Genomic DNA, 16,329 nt, shown 5'->3' on the forward strand with positions numbered 1-16,329 from the left:
TAAGGAAGTATGGGATTGAAGGTGATTTAGCGGTTTGGATCAGTAATTGGCTAGCTGGAAGAAGACAGAGGGTGGTGGTTGATGGCAAATGTTCATCCTGGGGTTCAGTTACTAGTGGTGTACCGCAAGGATCTGTTTTGGGGCCACTGCTGTTTGTCATTTTTATAAATGACCTGGAAGAGGGTGTAGAAGGATGGGTTAGTAAATTTACAGACGACACGAAGGTTGGTGGAGTTGTGGATAGTGCTGAAGGATGTTATAGGATACAGAGGGACATAGATAAGCTGCAGAGCTGGGCTGAGAGGTGGCAGATGGAGTTTAATGCGGAAAAGTGTGAGGTGGTTCACTTTGGAAGGAGTAACAGGAATGCAGAGTACTGGGCTAATGGCAAGATTCTTGGTAGTGTAGATGAACAGAGAGATCTCGGCATCCAGGTACATAAATCCATGAAAGTTGCCACCCAGGTTAATAGGGTTGTTAAGAAGGCATATGGTGTGCTAGCCTTTATCAGTAGGGGGATTGCGTTTCGGAGCCACAAGGTCATGCTGCAGCTGTACATAACTCTGGTGCGGCCGCTCCTGGAGTACTGCGTGCAGTTCTGGTCACCACATTATAGGAAGGATGTGGAAGATTTGGAAAGGGTTCAGAGGAGATTTACTATGATGTTGCCTGGTATGGAGGGAAGGTCTTAGGAGGAAAGGCTCAGGGACTTGAGGTTGTTTTCGTTAGAGAGGAGAAGGCTGAGAGGTGACTTAATAAAGACATATAAGATAGTCAGAGGGTTAGATAGGGTGGACAGTGAGAGTCTTTTTCCTCGGATGGTGATGACCAACACGAGGGGACATAGCTTTAAATTGAGGGGTGTTAGATATAGGACAGATGTCAGAGGCAGTTTCTTTACTCAGAGAGTAGTAGGGGTGTGGAACGCCCTGCCTGCAACAGTAGTAGACTCGCCAACTTTAAGGGCATTTAAGTGGTCACTGGATAGACATATGGATGAAAATGGAATAGTGTAGGTCAGATAGGCTTCAGATGGTTTCACAGGTCGGTGCAACATCGAGGGCCGAAGGGCCCGTACTGCGCTGTAATGTTCTATGTTCTAACAATGCACAACTTCCTTTGACGGATTCTGCCACTTCAGTTTTTGCTGATAAGCCGGGAGCAGGAGCACAGCCTTGTGGTCAGATTTGCCAAAGTGTGGGCGGGCGATAGAGCGGTAGGCATGTTTGATATTTGTGTAGCAGTGGTCCAGGATGTTTGGGCCTCTGGTGGAACAGGTGACATGTTGTTGGTAATTTGGTATTACGCTCTTGAGCTTGGCCTGATTGAAGTCCCCAGCTACAATGAAAAAGGCCTCGGGATGTTTCATTTCAAGGCTATTTGCGGTGGTGATTATTTCGTCCAGTGCGATTTTCACGTGCACATGGGGTGGGATGTAAACTGCCGTCAGGATAACGGAGCTGAACTCCCGCGGAAGGTAGAAGGGGCGGCATTTTAGTGTCGGGTATTCTAGGTCTGGGGAGCAAAAACTCGCCAGTGTTGCTACATCTAGGCACCAGGAGGTGTTGTTTAGGAAGCAGACCCCCACCTCCCCTAGCCTTGCCTGAGGCCGCCGTACAGTCCATTTGGTGGATTGAGAAGCCCTCAGGTTGTAGGGCACAGTCCGGTGAAGAAGGAGTGAGCCATGTCTCCGTAAAACAGAGCACACAGCAGTCCCTCAGTTCTCTTTGAAAAGTAAGTCTGGCTTTAAGTTTGTCCAGTTTGTTTTCTAGAAATTGGACATTTGCAAGGAACAAGCTACGCAGAGGGGCTTTGGGGCCGCGTTGTTTCACTCTCACCTGCCGGCCTGCACGTTTTCCACGCTTCCTGGAGTGACGGCTTCTTTTTGAGCCAAGGAGACGGTGAGAGTATGCAGTGTTAAGGGTATAGTTGTGTCCAATGAAGTTCTTCACGGTGTGTGGATTGAGGATTTGTTGCTTTGCTTGCGGTTCCTGCCTCGGAAAATTTTGGGGTTAGGATTATGAGGCATCCCTTTGCAATCCAAGTGGCTCAAATAATATATATGGTTCTGACATGAGAATTAGGAGAAATAATAAGATCACACCCACATGTCTAAATTAAATATTATTAGATCAGACATACAATTCAAAATCCTATTCTGCTATGCACTATGTAGTGAGCAGATTCAAAGAAAAGCCACAGTAGTTTAACACTTCTGCACACACCTACCAATTTCCTTCTGACAAGGGGACAGGATCCCTTAAATATTCTTTTGAAGATGTGTTGGGTTACCTTAAATACTCTTTTGAAGATAAATTGGCCTTCTTAACTATTCTTCTGATGATGATTGGGATCCCTTTGAATGTCTAGTTCTGAGCATGGACAGATATTTTTCTGCAGGTGAGTTTTGTTTCCTCTGTGAATGCCATTCTCTTCCGATAATCGATTTCCTTGAAACTTTCCTTCTATAATCAGTCATAATGTCTCCTAGTTGACTGCAGTTTTTCTTCTGGCTCCGTGACCACAGTTCTCGCTGTGATTCCTTGCCTGCAGAGGCAAAGTTACCTTTTCAGCTCCTTTTATATCTTTCTGCATTCAATGGTGGACATTGTTACATCTCAAGGGCCTCATTGACCTATCATTAGCGTTAGATCATGATAACCAATGATAGATCACATTTCTGTTTAAAACTTATAATTAAAGCCGCATGTCACTGTCCCTCTTAGACTTCCTGATAGTAAATTTCATCATGCAATAACTATGTTCACAATTGATTGGTTGGACAGACCAAATCTCAACTGTCTAACTGCCGTACTTTCTGGTAAAGATTGTTTATTGATGAAACCCATTGAATTCTACATATCCTCATCAAGGTCTTATTTAAATGGGTATCTCCTTTTAACTACACAATGGCCTGGGTTTTCCGCCTCTAATTTCGGTGGGTGAGAATGGCAGCGAAAGTGGAAAATCCGGCACAAATCCCAAATGGCTTTCACGCTGGTTTGTCTCCGCCCCGTGCCAATGACATAATGGGGATCCTGCGAGACAATGGCGGGAGTCCCATTGCCATCTGTTTTAATATTATTTGCAGGCATCCCTGATCGTTACATTAGGATCGTCGGTGGGGTTTACAACAGCTTTGTAAAATGGCATCCTGACGAACTGCGGTCGCACCGGTAAGTACAGCCCCAGGAAGGAGAGAGTCCTGCCTGGGCAATACCTGGGCACTGCCATCTGTCTGCTTCCGTTGGGAGATTTGGGGTTGGAGGGAGTTCTGGCAGTGGGCGGAATGGGGGGGGGGGGGGGGGGGGGGGGGAATTCCATGTCCTTTGGGGGGATTCTTTTAGTTATTCTTTAAAAGGTAACGGCCAGCATAACATCATGGGACTTGCGTCCAGAATTTCCATTTTCAAAGCATTAAAAAATTTGTTGGAAAAAGCCAGCAGCGTAGCCGGCAGCCTGCATACCGCTTTCCCGCCAGAGACAATACTTTGACCAAAAAACAGAAGACTTTGCCCAATGTCTATCGTTGCTTCTTGATATTACCATCTGGTTATGCTCCTTTCAAACAGCCCAACAGATTTTTGATTTTTAAACTAAGCTTCCCCTTATCAACAAAGCATACTGTTTGAATATCCATCTTGGGAAATTGTGTGCAAGAAATCGTACCTTCCTTATACGGGTACACAACTTAGTAGTTCAATATCTATACCATTCAGGTTTGAGTACTCTGGAATACTCCAGACTGGTAGGTTTCTTGATTTTAACATTTCACTTTCAGCGAAAACCCGTGTCCAATTGAGAATCCAGAGACATTGCTGCGCAACCTGTACCAGTGTTCTCTGCACAGCTAAGGAGGATCTGTCTCTATAAGTGGGGAATATGTAATTCATACTAGACAAACAAAACTTCTTATTTTGCAATTAATTTGGATGGAATTCTCGCAAACATCCATTGGCAGGTTTGATGGTGAGTGTGGGGGGAGAATATGTAATATGTCGGGAAGTCCAGAAAGCGGTTTCATACCGGCGAGAATTTGCAGCTGGTGCCTGCCATGTTGGAAAACGCGTCAGAGGCTAGGGTGAACCTCGTTTGTATCTCGGTGGGATGGATCTAGATGCTTATGGAATTTTGGATGGAGGCAGCCTGCAACCCTGGACTCCGGAACAGCACAGCAGTGGTTTGGGTGTGCACCTGCAGGTGGACCTTCCAGATTCCATGTCCTGGAGGAGCACCTTCCAGCCTTAGTGTTCCTCGATGTCCATCTTGGTTCTTGGGTGGTCCATCTTCCGGTTTCAGAGTATTCCAGAAGACCTAATCCTCATTTTCAGGTGGTCCACTTTCTTTCTTCAATAGTGCATCAGTGATGTTGGACACTATTTCAATATGGCACTTGGACACAATGGTGGACTATGCCACTCGAGGCGAGGCCTGCCCCGCCACTGAATACAACGTAAAACATCTGGGTGCATAACTAATGAGGTTGGGTCAGCCTCCACAGTGGGAAATACTTCATGTTGTTTTGTGCCATTGTTCATAATAATTGTGAAGATATACTGGACATGGTGCAAATCTGTTGAATGATGAGACTGCCCACGGGCATCTAATAGTAATAGTCATCAAAGTAACAGTGATAAGCTAGATTTTTAGAGACTTATTTCCATTTTCTTCCCCTATATCTTATCCATCTTTTTCCTACAGACTCTCATTAAGAATTGAGCCTGGTACCAGCACACCTCAGTCCGCTGCCTCAAGGGAGGATCTCGCAGGTAAGTGAGCACCAGATAATTTGGCCTTTTAAGCATATTTCATCTAGTGTAATGAAAACTAATAGTAGATCATGAATTTCAGTTTCCAAGGCTGCACCAGATTAAAACTTATCCTCCATTGTGTCGGTGTAAAACATATGCAAATATAATGTAATAATTATTCATGAAAACTCACCATGAGGTGTTGGGTTCTGCATGGATCTGCAATTTGGATTTGCTGAGGCCATTCAAGGTAATGTTAACATTTTGTCACTCCCAGTATTCTGTGTCAGCATCTAACCTTGGGAAGCAAACCTAAGTTACCAACAAAACAGTAACCTACCGCATGGTGAGGATCTTTAATTTTATTTTCTCACTTGAATGATCAGTTGTCAGAATGTATTTTACATTCAAATGCTTCAAACAGAAGTCTGTTGCAGAACCTATTATTGGGTTAGTTCTTCAATGCTTCTGGAAAAACAAGTTTGTTTTACAGATAGGAGTTTATAATTTTGTGAATCAGCAAATTGGGCAACTAATGCCACACATGGTAACTGAAGTAATCCACTGAAAGCAGTCAGCTATTCAACCCATTTAAAAAATGTCTTTACAATGGAGGTTAATTTTCTCTTATTTTGACAGATGGAGTTGAACAGTTGTCCGTGACATTTGTAGAGCTGGGTATTTGTTTGCTGAAAGGTTTTTATTTCCATCGATAACTGTTTATGCGTAAGAGGACAACATCTCCCACTAATTTCAGCTAATTAAACTTTGCTCCCTTTGTACCATAAGGGGCCTGCCATTTAGAACAGAGAGGAGGCAAAACCTTTTCTTTGAGGGTTGTGTGTTTTTGGAACTCTCTTCCTGTAAAGGTTGTGGAAACAGACTTCGAATATTTTTACGGCAGAGGTGGTTATATTCTTGGTAAACTTCCAAAATTCCTATTTGAGGCATAAACAATGTGAAGATTAGATTGGATAAGAGAATAAAGGAAAGGATTATGAAAACAGGCAAATATGAATCGGAACTATTTGCTTGCATAAATGTTGATGTGGACAAATGGCTTATTTCTATGTTTTAAAGTCATTATGTTTCAGTCACCAAATAATTAACCAAATAACATTTGTGTGAAGTTCCCTGTCTGTGCAAACTTCTAAGGACTTCAGTCGCAGTTTTGTAATATATCTGGAATCAAATATTTCCAAGCAATACAAATACTGAAGGTTCAAGATGGAGTTCATGATCGAGGTTCATTACTTTCAGTCATTCCAACATAGTATGAACATAGTGCAGTCCATGCAAAAGTAAACCACACCAATTAAACAAATGTATAACTTTTTTTTCTATAGTACGTGGTAGGTTCTTGCTTTCAATTAGTAAGAGATCAGTCATTTGTTTTTCTTTCTATTCCTATAAACGGCTATTATCATCAGTCTGTCAAGCCAAATTGTAACTTGGCATGGATGCTCATAATGGCTTCAAGGTCAATAGTGTAGCTTAAGCATTTGCTAATTAATCATTCAAGTAATTCACATGTTTTAGTAGGCCACAAACGAGTCAAACCGAGTTGGTAAAAAGAAAAGTAGGTTTATTGCAAAACAATTATTTACAATATATGTCAGATCCCAGCCAAGTCTGCCCTGTCAGTTCCATACCTTGCCAACTTTATATAGGACTCTATCATAAATGTTCACGAGCTTCCCAGTCCCTTAGCGGGGCAGCTCATACTTGGCAAGACTCATAAGAGACTGATTGTACCAACCCCGTAGGTATCGTGCGGGTTATAACATCCTCCCCTCTCCAAATTCCGAACTCTTCAGACAACTGTGGAGTAGGATGGCGCCAAACTCTCTTCGCTCGTGGCTGTGCATCCTGAACTTGTGGTAGTGGATAAGACGCCGTAAATCTGGATGGCTTACGTTCAGATTGCCATGCTGGAGGTACTGTCTGAGGCTGCTGCACTGCTTGCTCCCTATCTGAGACTTCCGATACCTGGGCCTCCATGTCAGAATCTGTATCTATGACCTCGCTCATTTCGGGATCCTGACATTCATGGGGCAATGCTCTAGCTTCCACTGGTAATGGGTTTGGTTTGACTGTAAATTTCCTCTCCTGAGGAATTTTCATAACAATGGTCTCATGGACCTTATGTGATCGATGTGTTTTTTCATGGCACGACCCTGTGCCAGAACTTGATATGATACCTGCCCTGTCTGGCAGGCGTTTGTTCCTGAGATCCGCTGAGCGCCATCTACAAAGTTGCGAACATAGACTGCGTCACCTGGTAAAATCAGTCTGGGCGGTTTTCGTCTAACTGGGCAATGCCCTTGCTGCTCCGGGTTGTGGCGGACGTTCCCACCAATATTAGAGAAAACAAGGCTAAGGCGGATTTGAAGCCTCCGGCCCATTAGCAATTCAGCCGGTGCTACCACGGTCGCGGCATGCGATGTGGACCTATAGCAGAACAAGAATCTGACGAGTAGTGTGGCCAATGACCCCAAAGTCTGCTTTTTCCGTCCCGTTTGAATGTCTGTACCACCCTTTCCGACAGCTCGTTAGAAGCCGGATGATATGGGGCCATATAGATGTGCCCTATTCCTTTCGCCTTCATGAATCCTGTGAATTTTTCACTTGTGAAGGGCATTCCGCTGTCTGTAACTAACACCTCCAGGATTCCGTGCGGACTAATAAACGGGCGTAATTTCTCAGTGGTCGCCTTCAAAATGGTAGGCAACATTCTGTGTACTGCCAACCACTTAGAGTGGGCATCTATCATAAGTAAAGACATCGAACTTTGCAAGGGGCCAGCAAAGTCGACATGTAACCACACCCACAGTCATTCCCATGGGTGAAGGGGCGTGGTAGGCTGAAGCTTCTGTTCCTGACAAATGCTGTCTTGCTGGACCACCCATTCTATATCCTCGTCCAGGCCCGACCACCACACATAGCTGCAGGCGAGCATTTGCATTTTGGTAATACCTGGATGTACTTTATGCAGGTCCCTCAAGATCATGTCTTGGTGGAGTTCTATAAAAAGTTCTCTGGGATATTGGGGCCACTTTTGATGAGGACATTCAATGAGGCAAGGGAGCATGGGGTGCTTCCCCCGATGATGTCACAGGCCACGATTTTGCTGACCCTGACGCGGGACAAGGACCCGGAGCTGTGTGGGTCCCACAGGCCGATATCCCTATTGAATGTGGACACCCAACTGCTGGCCAAAATTTTGTCCTCTAGGATTGAGGACTGTGTACCGGACATTATTGGGAAGGACCAGACGGGATTTGTTTAGGGAAGGCAGTTGGTGGCCAATTGTAAGAAGGTTGTTAAACGTGATCATGTTGCCCCTGGAATGTAGAGAGGTGGAGGTAGTGGTCGCAATGGACGCAGAGAAGGCTTTTGATTGAGTAGAGTGGGAGGTATTGGGACGGTTTGGATTTGGGCGGGGCTTTATTGACTGGGTCAGGTTGCTGTATCAGGCTCCTGTGGCAAGTGTACGGATGAATAGGACAACATCGGGCTATTTTAGGCTGCATCGGAGGTCGAGACAGGGATGCCCCCTCTCCCGACTTCTGGTGGCGGCTATGAGGGAGTAACTCGCACACTTGGTGGCTCCCGCACCGGTCGGACTTTTGGACCTTTTCCCCCGACATCTTTGCGCTTTTAAGTGCTGGATTGGAAAGTAATAGGACTCGGGCACTGAATTCATACAGAGGTGTATGGAACTAAGAAGTAGGAAGGAGCGCAAACAGCTGAAGAAGGGGACAAACAAGGGCAAAAGGGAGGCTGTGAGTGACACCAATATGGCCAATGTCCAAACCCAGGCACCGCCAGCTCAGCCGACAATGGAGCACTTGTTGCAGGTTATGCAGGAGACCTTCCTAGCACTGAAAAGTGATCATTTGGAACTGCTCCAGTAATCGTTTGACCGAATGGAGAAAAGGCTGGATGCCCAGGCTGAGAAAATCCAGGAGCTGGAGAAGATGGTGGAGGAACAGGCGGACTTTCAAACGGTGGCAGACATGGAGATTCGAAGATTGAGAGACCAACAAAAAATGCTCCTGGAAAAGCTGGAGGACCTGGAGAACAGGTCTCGCCAGTAGAATTTAAGAATCGTTGGCCTCCCAGAGGGGGCCAAGGGGCTGGATGCTGCCGCGTATGTGGCAGATATGTTCCAGAAGCTGCTGGGGAACGAGGTGTTCCCTCGCCCGCCGGAGGTGGATAGGGCACATAGAACGCAGGTGAGGCAGCCGCGGCGAGGGGGTCCCTCACGAGTGATGGTGATCCAGTTCCACAGGTTCCTGGATAAGGAGCGGGTTCTTAAATGGGCCAAGAGCACCTGGCGCTGCAACTGGGACAATAGCACCCTGCGCGTTTACCAAGACCTGAGCGCAGAGGTGGCCAGAAGGAGGGCAAGCTGCAGGCAAGTTAAAGAGATTTTATATAAGAAGCAGGTGAAATTAGGGCTGCTCTATCCGGCGCGACTGTGGGCGATGGATTTTGCTAAAAGGCAAGGGCTGGTCCCGAGCTGAGGACTCTTGGACTCGTGTTGGAACTTTTAATTCTTTTTCTCTTGTTTCTGAGAGATGCCTGCATGTTTTTTCATGCTTTTGTATTTTGGTTTTTGTGTTTTTTGACTTTTTTCTCATGTCTCTTTTTCACTTTTGTGTTTGAGTTTTGTTACAAAAAGAGAATAGTTAGAATGTTTCAGATATGGGAGGTGTTTTTCAGGGAATCTTTACGATCTCTTTCTGCGTTCAGATAGGAATGGTTGACAGTGCCTGCTATTTTGTTTTGTATGACTTAAATTGCACTGTTGTTGGGGCTGTCTCTGTCCTGTTTAGAGTATTTGTTCAAGCAGGACTGATTTGGGGAAGTGGTGTGAGTGGGCCAAGGGGAGGGAACCAAGGAACAATAGGTGAGAGACTCGCTGGTGCTAGAGTTGGGAGCCACCGGGCTGGCTGGGTGGGCTAATCAGCAGAAGCCAGGTGGGGGGGTGTTCATTTAGCTAGTTTATGGCAGGGATTAGGTTATGGGGTGGTGTTGCTAGGGGGTGGGGGGGTGGGGGAGTAGGTCTGCTGACGATGTTGGAAATTGGGCATGGTAACAGTGAGGAGGTCAGGGGTTGAGGCGGCCAGAAGGCGGGCCAGAGGAAGCACGACACATGGCTTGGGGGCTGGCCAAAGAAAGGAGATGGCTGATCGGCAATAGGGGGGGGCGAGGTGCCCCTCGACTAGGCTGATCACCTGGAATGTCAGAGGGCGAAATGGGCCAGTCAAGAGGGCGCGTGTGTTTGAAGGCAGACATAGTCATGTTACAGGAGACACATCTGAAAGTGGCTGACCAGGTCAGATTAAGGAAGGGCTGGATTAGTCAGGTCTTCCATTCGGGGCTCGACACTAAGACCAGGGGGTTTGCGATCTTGATCAACAAGCGGGTCCAATTTGAAAATGAAAAATGAAAATCGCTTCTTGTCACGAGTAGGCTTCAATGAAGTTACTGTGAAAAGCCCCTAGTCGCCATATTCCGGCGCCTGTCCGGGGAGGCTGGTACGGGAATTTGAGGTGGAGGGCACAGTTGCGGACGGGGGGGCAGATTTGTTATGGTTAGGGGTAAGCTTGAGGGGGTGAGAGTAGTCCTGGTCAACATATATGCCCCTAATTGGGAGGACGTAGATTTTGTTAAGAGGTTGCTGGGGAAGATCCCTGACTCACTCAGACTGATCATGGGAGGGGACTTTAACACAGTTCTTGATCCTGGCCTGGACCGGTCCTGTTCAAAAACGGGTAGGGTGCCAGCGATGGCAAAGGAACTGAGAGGGTTCATGAAGTAAATGGGGGGGAGCTGACCCATGGAGATTTAGTCGGCCGTCGGCGAAGGAGTTTTCGTTCTATTCTCACGCCACAAGGTGTATTCCCGAATCGATTTCTTTATCATGAACAGGGACTTGCTGACGGGTGCCGAATATTCGGCAATTACCATCTCGGACCATGCTCCGCACTAGGATGATCTGCAGATTTCCAAAGATAGCTTTCAGCTCCCAGAATGGAGGCTGGAAGTTGGATTACTCGCGGATGAGGCAGTCTGTGAGAGGTTAATTAATTACCTGCAGGTAAATAATACTGGAGAAGTCTCAGCAGCGGTGCTCTGGGAGGCGCTGAAGGCAGTGGTGAGAGGGGAGCTGATTTCAGTCCGAGCCATAGGGACAGGACAGACAGGGCAGAAACAGACCAACTGGTTAAGGAAATTTTACGGACGGACAGGAGCTATGCGGAGTCCCCGAGGCCAGAGTTACTTAGGAAACAACCGAGTTTGGGGTGTTGTCTACAAGGAAGGCCGTAGAGCAGCTTAGAAGGGCAAAGGGTGCAATATACGAGCATGGGGAGAAGGCCGGCAGAATGCTTGCACAACAACTAAGAAAGAGAGAAGCAGCTAGGGAAATAGGAAAGATAGTCGACGGGGAGGGAAACCTGGTGGGAGGCCCGGTAGGCCTGAACAAGGTGTTTAGGGACTTCTATAGCAAGCTGTACACCTCGGAACCCCCCAAGGGACCAGAGGGGATGAGGCACTTTTTGGATGGACTGATCTTCCCAAGAGTAGGTAGAGGGTTGGTAGACGGGCTGGGGGCCCCGATCAGGGCCGAAGAAGTACTGGGTGCCCTGACAGATACCCGGTGGAGTTTTATAAAAAGTTCTCCGAGATTGTGGGGCCGGTGCTGGTCACGGTGTTCAATGAGGCAAGAGACAGAGGGGTCTTACCCCTGACAATGTCACAGGCCACTATCTCACTTATACTGAAATGGGATAAATACCCGGAGGCATAGAACATAGAAAAATACAGCACAGAACTGGCCCTTCAGCCCACGATGTTGTGCCGAACTTTTGTCCTAGATTAAGAACAAATTAATCTACACCCCATCATTCTACTGTAATTTGTGTACCTATCCAATAGCCGCTTGAAGGTCCCTAATGTTTCCGACTCAACTACTTCCACAGGCAGTGCATTCCATGCCCCCACTACTCTCTGTGTAAAGAACCTACCTCTGACATCCCCCCTATATCTTCCACCATTCACCTTAAATTTATGTCCCCTTGTAATGATTTGTTCTTCACGGGAAAAAGTCTCTGACTGTCAACATCTATCTATTCCCCTGATCATCTTATAAACCTCCATCAAGTCTCCCCTCATCCTCCTTCGCTCCAATGAGAAAAGGCCCAGCACCCTCAACCTTTCCTCATAAGACCTACTCTCCATTCCAGGCAACATGCTGGTAAATCTCCTTTGCACCTTTTCCAAACCTTCCACATCCTTCCTAAAATTAGGCGACCAGAACTGCACACAGTACTCCTCACGGCTCTTAAATTCAATCCCTCTGCAAATGAACGCTAGCACACCATAGGCCTTTTTCACAGTCTATCCACTGGAGTGGCAACTTTCAAAGATCTATGAACATCGATCTCAAGGTCTCTCTGCTCCTCCACGTTGCCACGACCCCTACCGTTAACCCTGTATTCTGCATTCATGTGTGTCCTTCCAAAATGGACAACCTCACACTTTTCAGGGTTAAACTCCATCTGCCACTTCTCAGCCCAGCTCTGCATCCTGTCTATGTCTCTTTGCAGCCGACAACAGCCCTCCTCAGTATCCACAACTCCACCAATCTTTGTATCGTCTGCAAATTTACTGGCCCACCCTTCAACTCCCTCATCCAAGTCATTAATGAAAATCACAAACAGCAGAGGACCCAGAACTGATCCCTGCGGTACGCCACTGGTAACTAGGCTCCAGGCTGAATATTTGCCATCCACCACCACTCTCTGACTTCTATCAGTTAGCCAGTTCGTTATCCAACTGGCCAAATTTCCCACTATCCCATGCCTCCTTACTTTCTGCATAAGACTACCATGGGGATCCTTATCAAATGTCTTATTAAAATCCATGTACACCACACCCACTGCTTTACCTTCATCCACGTGCTTGGCCACCTCAAAGAATTCAATAAGACTTGTGAGGCAAGACCTACCCCTCACAAATCCTTGCTGACTATCCCTAATCAAGCAGTGTCTTTCCAGATGCTCAGAAATCCTATCCCCCAGTACCCTTTCCATTACTTTGCCTACCACCGAAGTAAGACTAACTGGCCTGTAATACCCAGGGTTATCCCTATTCCCTTTTTTGAACAGGGGCACGACATTCACCACTCTCCAATCCCCTGGTACCACCCCTGTTGACAATGAGGACGAAAAGATCATTGCCAACGACTCTGCAATTTCATCACTTGCTTCCCATAGAATCCTTGGATATATCCCGTCAGGCCCGGGAGACCTGTCTCTCCTCAAGTTTTTCAAAATGCCCAACACATCTTCCTTCCTAACAAGTATCTCCTCGAGCTTACCAGTCTGTTTCACACTGTCCTCTCCAACAATATGGCCCCTCTCATTCTAAATACTGAAGAAAAATACTCGTTCAAGACCTCTCCTATCTCTTCAGACTCAATACACAATCTCCCGCTACTGTCCTTGATCGGACTCGCTCTCGTCATTCTCATATTTCTCACATATGTGCAAAAGGCCTTGGGGTTTTCCTTGTTCTACCTGCCAAAGATTTTTCATGCCCTCTCTTAGCTCTCCTAAACCCTTTCTTCAGTTCCCTCCTGGCTATCTTGTATCCCTCCAGCGCCCTGTCTGAACCTTGTTTCCTCAGCCTTGCATAAGTATCCTTCTTCCTCTTAACAAGACATTCAACCTCTCTTGTCAACCATGGTTCCCTCACTCGACCATCTCTTCCCTGCCTGTCAGGGACATACACATCAAGGACACGTAGTATCTGTTCCTTGAACAAGTTCCACATTTCAATTGTGTTCTTCTCTGACAGCCCATGTTCCCAACTTATGCACTTCAGTTCTTGTCTGACAGCTTCGTATTTACCCTTCCCCCAATTGTAAACCTTGCCGTGTTGCACGCACCTATCCCTCTCCATTACTAAAGTGAAAGTCACAGAATTGTGGTCACTATCTCCAAAATGCTCCCCCACTAACAAATCTATCACTTGCCCTGGTTCATTACCAAGTACCAAATCCAATATGGCCTCCCATGTGGGTCCTATAGGCCGATATCTTTGATTTTATTTTTTAAACAAACAATTTTATTGAGATATTTTTTGGCATTGTAAACAGTTACAGAAATATGCAAACAACAATGGAAACCCAACACCTCAACCAAACCATAGTGCACATAACCGCTCCTCTCCCATAAACACTACCCACCTATTTATCCCTCCTACTCTACTCAAACCTCCCCCATCCCCCCACCCCCTGACGTTCAATCTCCCGCGAAGAAGTCGATGAATGGTTGCCACCTTCGGGCGAACCCCAGTACAGATCCCCTCAAGGCAAACTTGATTTTTTTCCATACCCAGAAAACTCGACATGTCCGAAATCCATGGTTCAGTCTTCGGGGGTTTTGAGTCCCTCCTGCCAGCAATATTCGTGGCCGGGCTATCAGGGAAGCAAAGGCCAGAACATCGGCCTCTTTCTCCTCCTGGACCCCTGGGTCTTCCGAAACCCCGGAAATTGCCACCTCTGGACTCATCACCACCCTTGTTTTCAGTACCCGGGACATGACACCCGCAAATTCCCTCCCAGTACTCCCTAAGCTAAACATGCCCAAAACTGTGTACGTGGTTTGCTGGTCCTCCCCACGCATCTAGCGCACTTGTCCTCTACCCCAAAGAATTTGCTCATCCGAGCCACCGTCATGTGGGCCCGGTGAACGACCTTAAACTGAATCAGGCTGAGCCTGACACATGTTGCGGTTGAGTTTACCCTAATCAGGGCTTCCGCCCATACCTCGTCCTCCATCTCCCCACCGTGTTCCTCCCCCCATTTGAGTTTCAGTTCCTCCGCCTGGCATTCTTCCCCCTTCATGAGCACCTTGTAGATATCCTTGTAGATTCCACCCTCTCCTTCTCTCGAGACTATTTTGTCCTGGATCCCAATAGGCCGGAGGCGTGGGAAGGATGAGACCTGTCTGCATATAAAGTCCCGCACCTGTAAGTACCTAAAGTCATTTCTCCTGACCAGCCCAAATTTCTCCTCCAACGCCCTCAAGCTCGCAAAGCTCCCCTCCTGGAACATATCGCTCACCCCCGCCCGCCGCCATGTCCGAAATCCACCATCCATGTTCCCAGGGTCGAATTGATGGTTATCACATATGGAGCCCAGACCAGCCAACGGTTCTATGGCCAGCGCGAACAGCAACGGGGAGAGTGGGCATTCCTGTCTGGTCCCACGATGTAGTCTGAAATAATCTGACGACGTCCTGTTCGTCCTTACGCCAGCTTTTGGGGCCTGGTACAATAGTCTGACCCAATTAACCAGTCCCTCCCGAACCCAAACCGTCCGAGTACCTCCCACAAATATCCCCACTCCACCCGCTCAAAGGCCTTCTCAGCGTCCATTGCCACCACTACCTCCACCTCGTTGCCCATCGGGGGCACCATAATCACATTAAGCAATCTTCTCAAGTTGGCTGCCAGCTGTCTGCCTTTAACAATCCCTGTTTGGTCGTACCCAATCACCTCCGGTACACAGACCTCAATTCTAATCGCCAGGAGCTTGGCGTCCACAGAATCAGGGAGATTGACCTGTATGACCCGCAGGATTCCGGGTCCTTGTCCCGCTTTAATATTAGCGAGATGGTTGTCTGCGACATTGTCGGAGGTAGAGTCCCTCTGTCCCTCGTCTCATTAAAAACACTGGTCAGCACCGGCCCCACTATCTCCGAGAACTTTTTGTAGAACTCTACCGGGTATCCATCCAGTCCCAGGGCTTTACCCGACTGCATGGCCTTTAGGCCCCCCAGTATCTCCTCCGCACTAATCGGGGCCTCCAGCCCGTCCACTAAGTCCCCTGCCCACTTTTGGGAAGGTTAGTCCGTCCAGGAACCGTTTCATCTCCCCCGGCTCCTCCAGGGGTTCTGAAGTGAAGAGCTTACTATAAAAGACCCGAAACACCTTATTCAGTCCTGCCGGGTCCTCCCCTCTGCTCCCTTTCACGTCCACCACCCTACTTATTTCCCTGGCCGCCTCCCTCCTCCTGAGTTGCTGCGCCAGCAATCTGCTAGCCTTCTCCCCATGCTCATACTCCACTCTCCTTCCCTTCCTAAGTTGTTCCACGGTTCTACTCGTGGATAGCATTCCCAGTTCCGCCTGCTGTCTCCGCCTCTCCCTGAGTAGGTCCTCCCCCGAGGACCCTGCATGCTCCTCGTCTATCGGGTGGATCGCCTTAACCAATCTATCCATTTCTGCTCTGTCCGTCCTATCCCTGTGAGCCCGAATTGAGATCAGCTCCCCCTTCATGACTGCCTTCAGCGCAGCTGAAACCTCCCCCGTATCGTTCATCTGCAGGTAATCTTGCATACACTTCCGCAGTCTCTTACATATCCCCTCCTCCAACAGCAATCCTACGTCTAACCTCCATTGCGGGCGTTGATAATTCTCCCCGCAGACCTGCAGGTCCACCCAATGTGGGGCATGGTCTGAAATAGTGATTGCCGAGTATTCCGTATTTTTTACCTCGCTT

The 16,329-nt window shown here is 47.5% G+C and overlaps 1 protein-coding gene across 4 annotated transcripts in view; it reads left to right on the forward strand.

Annotated features, from left to right (window-relative positions):
* ralgps2 (Ral GEF with PH domain and SH3 binding motif 2) overlaps positions 1-16,329 on the forward strand; it is a 646,420-nt gene that overhangs the window by 536,836 nt on the left and 93,255 nt on the right. For all 4 annotated transcript variants that reach the window (XM_038795105.1, XM_038795106.1, XM_038795104.1 and 1 more), the window contains one exon: positions 4,702-4,769. In XM_038795105.1, coding sequence (XP_038651033.1) covers positions 4,702-4,769 — 68 coding nt within the window. The remainder of the gene's footprint in view (positions 1-4,701; positions 4,770-16,329) is intronic.

The sequence above is a fragment of the Scyliorhinus canicula genome, chromosome 4, assembly GCF_902713615.1.
Source record: "Scyliorhinus canicula chromosome 4, sScyCan1.1, whole genome shotgun sequence".
NCBI classification, from domain to species: Eukaryota; Metazoa; Chordata; class Chondrichthyes; order Carcharhiniformes; family Scyliorhinidae; genus Scyliorhinus; species Scyliorhinus canicula.